Source organism: Labeo rohita, chromosome 5, assembly GCF_022985175.1.
Source record: "Labeo rohita strain BAU-BD-2019 chromosome 5, IGBB_LRoh.1.0, whole genome shotgun sequence".
Classification (NCBI taxonomy): domain Eukaryota; kingdom Metazoa; phylum Chordata; class Actinopteri; order Cypriniformes; family Cyprinidae; genus Labeo; species Labeo rohita.
In genome coordinates, this window is record NC_066873.1 from 23,786,003 (window position 1) to 23,798,563 (window position 12,561).

Below are 12,561 nucleotides of genomic sequence, written 5' to 3' on the forward strand. Positions count from 1 at the left end.
TCACAAAAGTATTTTATTTGGTGTTCCAGTCAATCTACACTGTAAAAAACAATTTGTTGAGTCAACTTAAAATAATTTGTAATCTGGCTGCCTTAAAATTTTAAGTTCAGTCGACTCAAAAAAAGTTTATTCAAATTGAAATGTTAAATTATACTAAGTGACAACTTAGATATTTGAGCTGAATCAACTTAAAATTTTAAGGCAGCTGGGTTACTTACCCATCTGTTAAGTTTAGCAAACACAAATATCTAAGTTGTTACTTAGTACGACTTAACATTTCAAGTTGAATAAACTTATTTCAGTTGACTGAACTTAAAATTTTAAGGCAGCAGGGTAACAAATTATTTTAAGCTGACTCAACAAATGTGTTTTTTATTTTTTACAGTGTAGTCTGCTTTTTTTTTTTGTTGTTGTTGTTGTTTTTTAGTTTATATCATACTTTCATCCCAAGCACCTACAAATGATTTGGGAAAGCCAGGCATTATATTTTTATTCTGTAACAGCTAAACCATTAAAAAGCTTCAAAAGGAGAATTATCTGATTCACAGTCAAAACAATAGCTTATAAATTTGGCTAAATCAACCTGAATACATTAGGCCATGGCAAAGAATGTTATTTTTAAAAGTTTACAACTGCTAATTTTCAGTTTTTACATTGTAGTTTCAGTTACATTTACACTCATTACAATCGTTGTTAGATTACATAGAGAATCAACTGGGCGGATTGAAAAAAGATACTTAGATCTATCTATGTTTTCCATCTATGAATTTATAATAGATTAAAAGGCAAGCAGTGAGTGTCAGAGTTGACTGGGGGTATCTCAGGCCATCATTGGATTTTAAGGGTATGACTAAGGAGGGCTGCTCAAAATACTCACACTAAGCTGTCAGGTAACCTAAAATGTGGGAAGATCTAAATACACTAGATTTAAGTATTATAAAGTACGCAATATGACTTTTGGCTACATTTTTAGAATCAAGGGCAGGAGAAATAACTACTCTTTTGCTCTTTTCCTGTTTAGTGAAAATTACTCTCGTTTTTAACTTTCATCGACTCCTAAATAATACAAAAGAAACCTGACAGACCTATGGTTGAGCGGCTCCTGAATAACTTGTGTAAAGCAGACACATACTGAACTACACATGCGACTGGCAACAGGTGTGAAGTAACAGTAAAACACCAATTTAATGAGTTCTTTTTTTATTATTCGGTTTATGATAACGTACACAAAGAAGCTGTCTAGAGCGTATTCGGTCCAGATAGATATAGTGGAAATAAGTAAACCAATGTGCATGTCACACAGCACTATAAAGCCCCAGTAAGTGTATTTATCTAACTTATTCAACTTAACTTACCTTAATATCTATGGCAGAGTTCAGAATGGACAGACATGACCGGACAGAGGCAGTAGAGGACGTTGCTCCAGTGCTCAGAAGAGTCGCGCCATTAGTTTTCGTGGAGTATCTGTTTCTGTCCTGAACTATGCGAGCATCCCAAACAGGTGCGCATCCTCCACGCGCACAGAACGCGAAAGACTGCGCAACACCTCAACGCGACGCTCTTATTGGTGCGTCAACGAATGTCGCCCTCAACATACCTGAACACTGGCCTTTATATACCACATAAAAAAACTGTACACCCACGGGGTAGAATCAACACAAATGTGATTCTTTGTAAAGCTGTGCTATAAACTAATTATTATAATAATTCAAAACAATAACAATAATTAAAAGCTTTTAAATATAGCAAATACTTGCTTTTCTTACAGTTTCATGCGAAAATAGATAAATATATATTCATAGTTATAAATTATATATTATATTAGATATTTTAAGTGTTATTTAAAAAATAGTTGTACTGTTTGTGAACTGTCCTTACAATAATGTATCATAGTAACCATAGTTACTGCTGTTACAATAAATCAATAAAAAAATAGGCTGAATAAACGCAACCATCAGTCATCAATAACAAAAATGACACAAAATGACGACTAGTTCTGAATTAGGAATTAGAGTTCTGATTCTATATTCATTATTATAACTGTAGCAACTATGGCATTTTAAAAAAAAAAATAAAAAAAAAAATAAAAATACCTTGGTATTATGCACAGGTCAGTGTCTTGTTTGCAATCAGTGAGCTATTACGCCACCTGCTGGTCTTAAATACTAAAATATAATGGCAACAACTGTGTATCTAGTGCAATTGTGAACAGAATACAAACTCAGTGTCACAAAACGAATAAGGAATGTTTTATTTCATTATTAATCTGCTAGATACAACTAGTACAGTTCATTTATGAAACATTTAGGACAATAGTGCTTTGTTCTAAAAAAAAAAAACAGCATTAACTCATACCAGTTTTTTTTTTTGTTTTGTTTTTTTTGATGGATTATTGCCCACTGGCTTTGCTGGTCTTGATAATAATCGAGCTGTCTGTGACTTTAGTATTAAAGAGTTCAAACATGAACTGGTTCTTCAGTCTGTGGAGGAAGTGAATGTATCTCACTCCCGGCCCATACTTGGAGAAAACATGGGAGACCTACACACATAAACACATGTCATGGGGGCGCATGAATATGAAATACTTATATATAAATACAAACAAAGATGTGAATATAAGTGTGTGCTACCTTTTTCCAAGTGTGTGAGTAGCACTCCAGGTTCTCTTCAGGGTTATGTGTGTGCTGCTTGATGACCGTCTTACCATCAGCACCCAAGAGCTTGACATCAAGCTGATAGATAGATTTATTAAGCTGGCTTTCCTCATACCTACACATGAAGAAAAATACCCAGACATTTTAAGTAAAAGTGTATATTAAACCTTTGATTTTGCCTGTCCCTTCTACCAATTATTGCAACAATGCAAACAATGCATTCCTGATGATCTGATGATAAATACGAGAGGAGGAGATTGCATAACAACTAACTTCCTTTGTTAAAACAGCTTTTAACTGCCATCCAGTTTAATTTTTGACTGTTCTTTGCAACTCAGTTTGCAATTACTGTTAGAAGATTGCTGAGACTGCAAATAACTATTTTTACAACAGGTCATAACTCACCAGTCCTCAATGACTATCTCAGGCTGGAACTCATCCAGCAGTTGGTCCCACAGACCCTCTGCCTTCAGGTCCACACGCTGCTCTAGAGAGAACCACCTGAATTAAAGACACAAAAAAAACATGTCAGAGAGATTATATGACATTTTCTCACCCTGAAGAACTGACAAGCCAAACTCTCACCAAGTTTTTATCTGAAGGAAAAGTAAAATTACCACTTTTGTGTTGGAACATTAACAATGCCTTTATAAGTTTTTGTGACAAATACAATTTTTCTTGCATAAGTGAGACTCACCTGTACTGAGGCAGGTGACAGACTACAGCCTCAGGAGGGATTCCACTAGTGTCATACGGTAAAACTTCTGTATTAGTTTTCCAGCCAGAGAAATTTCCTACAATTAACATCCAGGTGCAAGATTCAATCACCTTTTTATTAGCAACCAAAGACATCAAAGGGACAGTTCACCCAAAAATGAATGCGTATGCATCGTCGTACTCTCAATAATTGCAGAGGATGTGACTTGGAGAAGGATTTTTGTTGTTGTTTTTGTTTTCTTTGTGCACAAAAAGTATTCTCGTAGCTTCAAAAAAATACAGTTGAACGACTGATGTCACATGGACTATATTACCGAAGGTCAGAAAGCTCTCAGATTTCATTAAAAATATCTTAATTTGTGTTTCAAAGATAAATGAAGGTCTTACAGGTTTGGAACGACATGAGTGTGAGTAATTAATGACCGAACTTTCATTTTTGGGTGACAATTCATGTTGTTTGAATCAAAGATATAACACAACACTTTTCCATCACAGTAGATTTCAAATTTAGTAGAGGTGAGTTCATGGTGAGATTTTTAGACAGCCAACATATCGTTTTGGTTGCTGACTCACCATCGGGCTCAAACTGAGGTGGTCGGTCTGGAGGAGGTGGCATTCCTGATCGATGGGGTTCGGGTGGTGGGATTGTGTGGTTTACACCTGGTTGTTGAACAAGAAAATAAGATGAGTTTGAAAGATTCACCTAAAATAAACAAAAGGTTCAGTTTCCACTGCAGTAAAATTTATTGCAAATAGGCCTACTGTCATTCAAATTTATTTGTAAAATATGCATGTAGCCAAATAATAAAAACATCCATATAATTCAAAGACAACTTTCGCCGTAGTATTTTAATAAATAGGCTACATGTCCAAGTATGAGAAGCTTGTATGCACATTTTCGTGGTACGTTTCGCTGCTACATTTTGGCATTGTTTCAGCACTGCACAGATATTCAATATCAAATCACTAAATAGTACATTTTAATAAATATAATTTAAATATAACTGGTTGAAATGTTCCACAAAATGACAACAAAGGCATGACATCCCCTTTTACATCTTACACAAATTCATAAATTAACTATAGTCAGATTCATATAAATATGGTTTTGCCTAATATATATTTACAGATACACAAGATTTGTTACTACGAAGCTAAACTTCTACATACTGTGTAATTTTTTTTAAAAAGTATAAGCTAGATTTAATTAATCTTTAAAACATAGGAAGCATTTTATTTGAAAACAAAGACCAGGAGTGAAGCACATAAAATGAACAATTTAACGACAAAATATGTATGTGCAACTTTGTCACATCAGTAGTGACGTTCATGCACGATTCACCGCTACCTAATTTCTCAATAGTTAATCTAATGGTAGAAACACTAACTGTTTTACGATATTCTCGATCTACTTTACTCTCTCAACATAATATTGTTACTTCATACAGTTACAACAAAGTTCAAGCAGAGATTTAATTGATACAGTGCGAAGCGACTCCAGCTAGCCAAACTGGTGTGACGTCATTACCGTAAGGCGAGGGGTTCTGCAGTAGGTTGCGTTCAAACGGCTTCTTCTCGAACACCGATTTCCAGTCCACGCTGTCGGGCATGGGGACACCGTGAGCCCCCAGCTGCCACTGCGAGTCACACTTCTGTTTCCAGTCAGCCGCCATTTCAGACTGTTTCCCTTGCAGTCCACATACAGCAGACACGAGGAAGTGTTTTATTCTGCACTGCCCCACCCAGAAAACTGGTTCAGAAGAGCTGTTTGCATTTACGCAAGGTACATTACCACACTTTACTCAGAAGTGAGTCATTGCAGACAAGAATAACAGCCCACCTGAATCTGACGTGTCAAGACACCAATACACAGCATACACGGGGACAAATATCATTCTGCGAGTTGACATTAAGTTAGCACGCAGTGATTTGTGAGTTAAGAGCATTTTAAACACTTAGTTTGTTTTACCAAACAGACACAATATTTAGAGATTGAGGCGAAATAGAGCATAATTCATAAGCAGCACAAACGTATATCACACCCATAAAGACAACACAAAAGGCTTATTATGTCAGCAAGGCTGCCTGAACATGCAGGGTTCATTGCATTAGCCAAATCTATCAGTAAATCTTTAAAATAACTGTAACTTAGTATCTTGAAAATGCACAAGCATAAACTCAGGATAAGTTCAATAAATAATCATAAAAAGATTTGTTTTTAATCTACAAATCTATTCAAGCTACTCTTAGCTACCAAGCAAAACAATAAATATTTGCAAAGAGACTATTATTTCTCAAAAAATAAATTGTAGTGGAGTTTAATTAAATTCCTTGATGTTTAAATTTACATGTGTAAAAACTGAATTATACATATATATGGCTGGTATTTAGCAAGTTTGAAGTAAAAGTATTTGTTGGACGTATACATATATGCAGTGTTGGGAAGGTTACTTTGGAAATGTAATAGGTTACAGATTACAAGTTACTTGATTTAAAATTAGTAGTGTAACTTTTCAATTACTTTATTAAAGTAATGTAACATTACTTTTAATTACTTTTTGATTACTTTTCTAAATTTCTGATATTTTCAACTGTTAATCATTTTGAAACATTTAAACCAGGCAGAGTTAATCTTACAGTAGCACCCAACACTGATTACTGTCAGACTTTTAAAATCCTTTATGACTTGAATTAAGATTATAATAAGAAAGGGATAATATACATCTTTATTTTGCGATAACAACTGGCTGAATGTACATTATCTCACGTATTACACAGCTGCTTGATAGATTGTTTAGATGTTTCGTGGCAAAATTATTAGACACGAAACATTGATCTGAGTTGAAATATTTGAACGCAAAGCTTCCATGAAGAAATCAGTTGCTAGCAAACGGCAAGTTCAAACTAGACATTTTAGGGATAGAGTGCAGTCATACCAGTTTTCTTACACAACATTTCACTACATAAATTGTTTTTTAGTAATCTTATAATCCATTGCAGTGTACAAAAAAAAAATGGCAGCAGCCTATGCCTTTTATTGTGATAGGACAGTAGAGAGATGACAGGAAAGAGCTGGGAGGAGAGAGGGGAGCGGGATCGGCAAAGGACCTCGAGACTCGGGTCACCGCGCTATATGTCATAACAAGATCATAACATAAATAACATCATAACAAGAAATAGTTTAATAGCTATGATACTGGGTTTGAATTCAAATGTTTGCATAGTAATGTCAGAAAACACTAGCATCTAACAATGCCTGGGAAAAACAATCTTAAAAAATAAACGTTATGCATAAACCCAAATAGGAAATAATAATTATCGAATAAGCATGTGTCCTACTCTGTGTCCTAAACTCCTGAAACATTGGTGTTTCATTTTAGAGCAGTCAATACAATTTATGAAAGAAGTCAATTAAATCTGTAAGTGGGGGTGGGTGTGTGAAAAAATTCAGATGTAACCCCCTTTGTAATCACTGGCATTTTTCAGAAGTAACTGTAATTTAATTACACATTTTTTCTCAGTAACTGTAACTAATTACAATTACATTTATTTTGTAATTAAATTACGTAATTCCATTACATGTAATTAGTTACTCCCCAACACTGCATATATGTGTCAGGAGCATTTACTCAGTATCATTATCTCATTTTTGACCGAGATGGCTTTTAGCTATATATATACAGTTGAAGTTAAAAGTTTACATACACCTTGCAGAATCTGCAAAGTGCAAAATGTTAATTATTTTACCAAAATGAGAGGGTTTATACAAAAAGCATGTTTTTTTTTTTTTTTAGTACTGACCTGAATAAGATACTTCATATAAAAGACATTTACATATAGTCCACAAGAAGATAATAGTTGAATTTATAAATTTATTACATACACTTGATTCTTAATACTTTCACCGAAGTGATCCACAGCTGTGTTTTTTGTTGTTGTTGTTGTTTTTGTTTAGTTATAGTTGTTCATGAGTCCCTTTTTTGTCCTGAACAGTTAAACTACCCTTAAACTAGGAAGAAAAATCCTTCACGTTGAACAAATTCTTTGGTTTTTCAGCATTTTTGTATGTTTGAACCCTTTGCAACAATGATTGATGCTTCAGAAGAAAACATGGTGCATTAAGAGCCAGGGGTGTAAACTTTTGAACAGAATGAAGATGTGTGTGCATTTTTCTTATTTTAAATAGCATTTTTTTTTCATTTAGTACTGGCCTTCAGAATATACATACATGTTTTCCAGAAGACAAAATAAGGTACATTTACCCTGATTTTCAAATTCAAAAAGTTTGCACCCCCTTGCTCTTAATGCATTGTGTTTCCTTTTGAAGTACCAGTGAACCTTCTGTAATAGTCCCTCAGTTGTCCTCAGTTTCAAAAGATGGATCTCAAAATCATACAGTCATTGTTGGAAATGGTTCAAATACACAAAACTGCTGAAAAACCAAAGAATCTGGGGGACCTGAAGGACTAACTGTTAAGGACAAACAAGGGACTCATGAAAACTATCAGTATTAAGACTCAAGTGTAGGTAAACTTTTGAACAGGGTCGTTTTTATAAATTCAACTATTATTTTCTCTTGTGGACTGTATGTAACATATTTTATGTGACATATCTTATTTAGGTCAGTACTAAATAAAAAATAACATGCTTTTTGTCTAATTGATAAAATAAAATTTGGTAAAATAATTAACATTTTGCAGATTCTGCAAGGTGTATATAAACTTCTGACTTCAACTGTATGTATTTTCTTTCTTACTACTTATCCTCAGTCAGGCAGATACTCAAAAATGCATCTGGATGATCCTCTCAACCACATTCTGCTTAGTTAGTGTGGTTTCTTTCAGACACATTGCATCACTACTGACTTCCTAAGATCTAATGCCCTTTCTGAAAACCTGAGCTTTGCCAAAATAAACAAAGCATGTGGATGCTTTGTTTATTTTGGCAAAGCTCAGGATTTCACTACCTTTTATTAATTAATCATATATGAAACAAGCATTCCAGAGAATAGAACATTCTCACAAACACCTTCATTCTTACAGTGTTGTGTCAGTTTCCTGTGTTGCTTACTGATGTTGCAACTCAGTAATACTCCAAATCAAGGTTAGTTTTGCAGGCTGTATTTTATAAACTGAGTTGGTGCATTTTCTAAAGCTGAAGCTAAAAGGGAGCTTTTAAAGAAAAATAAGCAAAAAAAAAAAAAAATTCATATAAACCAAAGAAATGTTCTGGTGTCAATGCTGGAAAACTCCGGCAACAAAACTCCCTCATTTCATTCATTTATCAGTCATTATTTATTGATTAATAATTGACTAACAGTGCACTCTTATATCTCATCTAATCACATTCTCATAATCCTCACATCACTCTCTTCTCTTGTTTTCAGATTGCAGTGGCAGCAGGTGGCCATCAGGGAGAGTTGTTGGTTGCTCTGGCTCTACTGATGGGCACTTCTAGAATTATGTTTCTACATGATCTGAAACACAAACAATGCATCACTTTATGCACAACAACATTCTGCATTCTACAAAAGCCACACAAACATTCTTTAAAACCACATAAATGTGGCAAACCAGTAAGTTACTCATCTCATGAGAATAGTCCAGCAGCTACACGTACCGTAATCACAGAGAACGAGAAAAAGAATGTGTACCAAAATAAACAGATCAAACAAATTAATTTAAAATGACTTGCAATAAAATAATGTTGGGTTAACTAGAGTTTTCTTTGAAATGGACTTTTCAGATATTTTCAATTATGTTAGTATTTTCACCTTATGACACAAAGCAATATAATCTTCGATCTGACATGTATCTAGGATATCTTACTAAGCTTCATAAATACAAACTAACAAATTACAAAAAATTAATGGTAATTCATATCTACTGTATCATTTTTAGAGAGAAATCCCACGTAATTATATAAATAATACGAGAAGTTGGCCAGGCACACTGTGTACTGGTGGACTGACCGAGCTGCACATTAATACACTCAGTCATATCACATTTCATGCAACACATGCCAAATATACACATGATACACTCCTTATGTACTTATGTAAGTGACTAGACTGCAGTCATACACTTAAGAGAGTGAAACAGAATGATCCAGGGTGTCAGAATAATTATCTGTGGCTCCATTAGCAGACTCACACTACTATGGATATGAAAGGGGAAGGTCTCTCTCTTTCTGTATCTCTATAAACGTATTCTTGTCATGTAGAACTACATTTTTAGTCGGATTTGCTGTTCCTAAGTTCTTGAGGCATTCTCACACTTGTAGAGTGAAACTCATTTAAACAGTCTACACTTGAAATATAATGCAGTACAGTTATTGAAAAATAGTTTCACAGCGTTCAATTTACTTTTGTATACTACTAGTTTACTTCATCTGTATCCATATGCATCATGCCAAGTTCTGCCATTAATCATTAACATCAAATTCTGATTTATATCAGCTTCACTGATCGAGTTCTTTGCTGAGTCAGTGCAATACAACCCAGCGAGACAGAGGGAGAGATGGAGGATGGGAAGTAGGAGTGTTGAAAAGAGAGAGGAGATGAGGGGTACAAGAAATTAGAAAATAACCTATGAGAACAGGTCTTCCTTTCTGACGTCACATACTTGATACAGTCACAAAATAAACTTGAACACTTCACTGTTTCTTAGATAATCCTGCAGTTTTTGGTAGCTTAACAAGTTAGTATTGGTTGATTAGTTAATTTGATGGACACATCCTATCCTGAAACATAATAGACCTGCAGTGGTCCATTTTCCATGCATTTAGGCATCTACTGCATTGCAGTAAATTCAATTAGTTAATGTAATTAGACTCTGTTAGTGCATGGTGTCATGCATCATTCAGGAACACCAAATATAGTGAGCGTCAGACTATTATATGAATTGAAAATGAAATTCCACACTGGTTCAGGTGACCTGTGAGACCTCCTGCCCGTCCCACCACCTAACACTTTTTACAAGCATGCAAGAATATATGCATATTTAAATGTATTCACAAGACATAAAATATGCAGCAAGTGATTCATCCTAGGAGATAAAACAAAAATCGTGCAGAAAAGTACAAGCTATAACAGACGTGCATACACACTACCTTAAAAACCAGCCTTGGCTGAAGGTCATATGGAGTGTTTAGACTCATGTTACCTTGCTGCCCTTCCAAAGGCCAAGTATATTATTAGCCACCGCTGCATGTTAACTTGCTACGTTTACAAAGACTACTGAACATGATGATGACATGGCCTCCCCAGACCCACAGACACATACACACAACATATAATTCTCCATGGAGATTCCATGCAAGACATTCTCAAATCCAAGTCTCACTTCCACATCCTGTTTGGGTAATATGTATGTGTTTTAAATGACAGATTGACAGATGTAGATTTCACTCCAGTTCGTTAGTAGTTAACTAACCATGCATCTAACACCACTCCCTAAATGTATTTCTTAACAGGTCAACAGATAGCCTTCAACAGATAATTTGAGGTTTTATTGTGCTTCCTTGTTTCTCGGGTTTACTTTAGAAAAATTTAAAATTGGATGTGTTGCACACTAATTATTTTATATCATGTTTAATAATAGTAGCTAGTATGCAAGAAATGCACATAAGAAAGACTTTTTAAAAACTCTCACACTCTTCACTTTGTATTGTGTAACTGTCTTGTAGTAGCTGGAGTAGAAGGTCTGTTCTTTCACTGTATATGCAAACACACTAATGTTATGCAACCTTCCCCCTCTCCCACATGCACACCATTCTGACACCATCTCACAGCCCTAGAAAGATAAGACATGACTATAAACACCCAACTGAAAGAAATAAGGCATTTATGATACTCACTACCATTGTATTTTAAAATAAATACTGTTATTTTAAATGTTTTGTTCATCAAAGAATCCTGATAAATGCATAAATAAAAAAAAAGCACAACAATTTTCAGCACTGATAATAACAACAAGAAAGGGCACCAAATCAAAATATTAGAATGATTTCTGAAGGATCAGTTGGCACCGAAGACAGGAATAATCGCTGCTGAAAATTCTGCTTTCCTATCATAGAAATAAATTACATTGTAAAATACAGTGTTGGGGAGTAACTAGTTACATGCAACAGAGTTACATAACTTGATTACAAAATAACTCTTATCTGTTACAAGCTGCGTTTCCATTACCCTTTAAAATCCGCAAACTGAAATTGCTAATTGAAAATATGCCTAACGGAAACGCGTAAATTTTGCAAAAACGCCCATATATTGCAAAAAAGTATTTACGCTAACATGAGGTGGTTTTATTAGGCAATTCGAAAAAGGAATATTTCCCAAAACTGGCCATTCTAGTCAAAATATATGAAAACAGGAAATAATTATTTTAAATTAGAATAATATTTCTTAACTGCTTTTTAATTCTTTCTACTTATTTCAATAAAAGACAGTTCTTTCAAAACCAAAAACGTCTTACAGAACCCAAACTAAAAATATTTTAGTATTTCTAAAAAACTACTTCTAGGCTAGCATACTATTTGTACAGGGACAAACAGAAGACAGCTGTGTGAGGAAGGGGACATGGGGTGACACCACAGGGCAAGGCCACAGTGATCAACCCCTCCCCCTTATGTATCCAGCACAGGCCATGGATACTGCACCCTCCCCAACAACCAGTCTTCAAATATTATTATGTCTTGAATTTGTGTTTGAAACACACACCTGGAGCCACACTAAATCTTCAAGTCAGAGTCATGAATTGAGCATAAGGAGCAAAAAAAAGACTTTACTTTTGTCAAAGCTATGCTAATGTGTGTGCATGCATGACAGCTGCTGGTAGGCATGTGAGCCGTGGCAGGCCTGTTATTCACACTTGGTGCCATGTTGGAGACAGTTGGACTAGCATTAGAGTCTTTCACTGAATGCTGCGTTAACTAAAGCCACAAGGCTCAAAGATAGAATAAACCAATACTGTTAAAAGCTATTCCTAATTCAGTGCATACTGCATCAAATATGTTAAACAAGTTGCAGCTGAATGGATTGCTAGACAGATACACTGTGGGAGGGGAGTTACCTATAATATCCAGTGAGACTCTAGTACTGGGGACACTAACGGGCCTCCCTGAGTGAGAACATGTATGTGTGCGCGTGACCGAAACTGAAGATGGAAATAGCTCATTTTGAATGCCATAA

At 35.0% G+C, this 12,561-nt stretch overlaps 1 protein-coding gene across 3 annotated transcripts; it reads right to left on the reverse strand.

Moving 5' to 3' along the window:
- Positions 1-2,227: 2,227 nt before the first annotated feature.
- On the reverse strand, positions 2,228-10,500 carry nccrp1 (P1, F-box associated domain containing). Of its 3 annotated transcripts, XM_051111258.1 has the most exons (8): positions 10,482-10,500; positions 8,734-8,847; positions 4,900-5,104; positions 3,945-4,031; positions 3,352-3,448; positions 3,060-3,155; positions 2,631-2,769; positions 2,228-2,539 (listed from the first exon to the last, which is right to left on the reverse strand). In XM_051111258.1, exons 2-8 carry the CDS (start codon positions 8,779-8,781, stop codon positions 2,390-2,392), a joined length of 822 nt encoding a protein of 273 aa, XP_050967215.1. In that variant the 5' UTR covers positions 8,782-8,847; positions 10,482-10,500; the 3' UTR covers positions 2,228-2,389. The 3 variants fall into 3 exon arrangements, with proteins under 3 accessions (XP_050967215.1, XP_050967216.1, XP_050967218.1); XM_051111259.1 differs by lacking the exon at positions 10,482-10,500 and having other exon boundaries at positions 8,734-8,853; XM_051111261.1 differs by lacking the exon at positions 10,482-10,500 and having other exon boundaries at positions 4,900-5,099; positions 8,734-8,830.
- Positions 10,501-12,561: the final 2,061 nt, after the last annotated feature.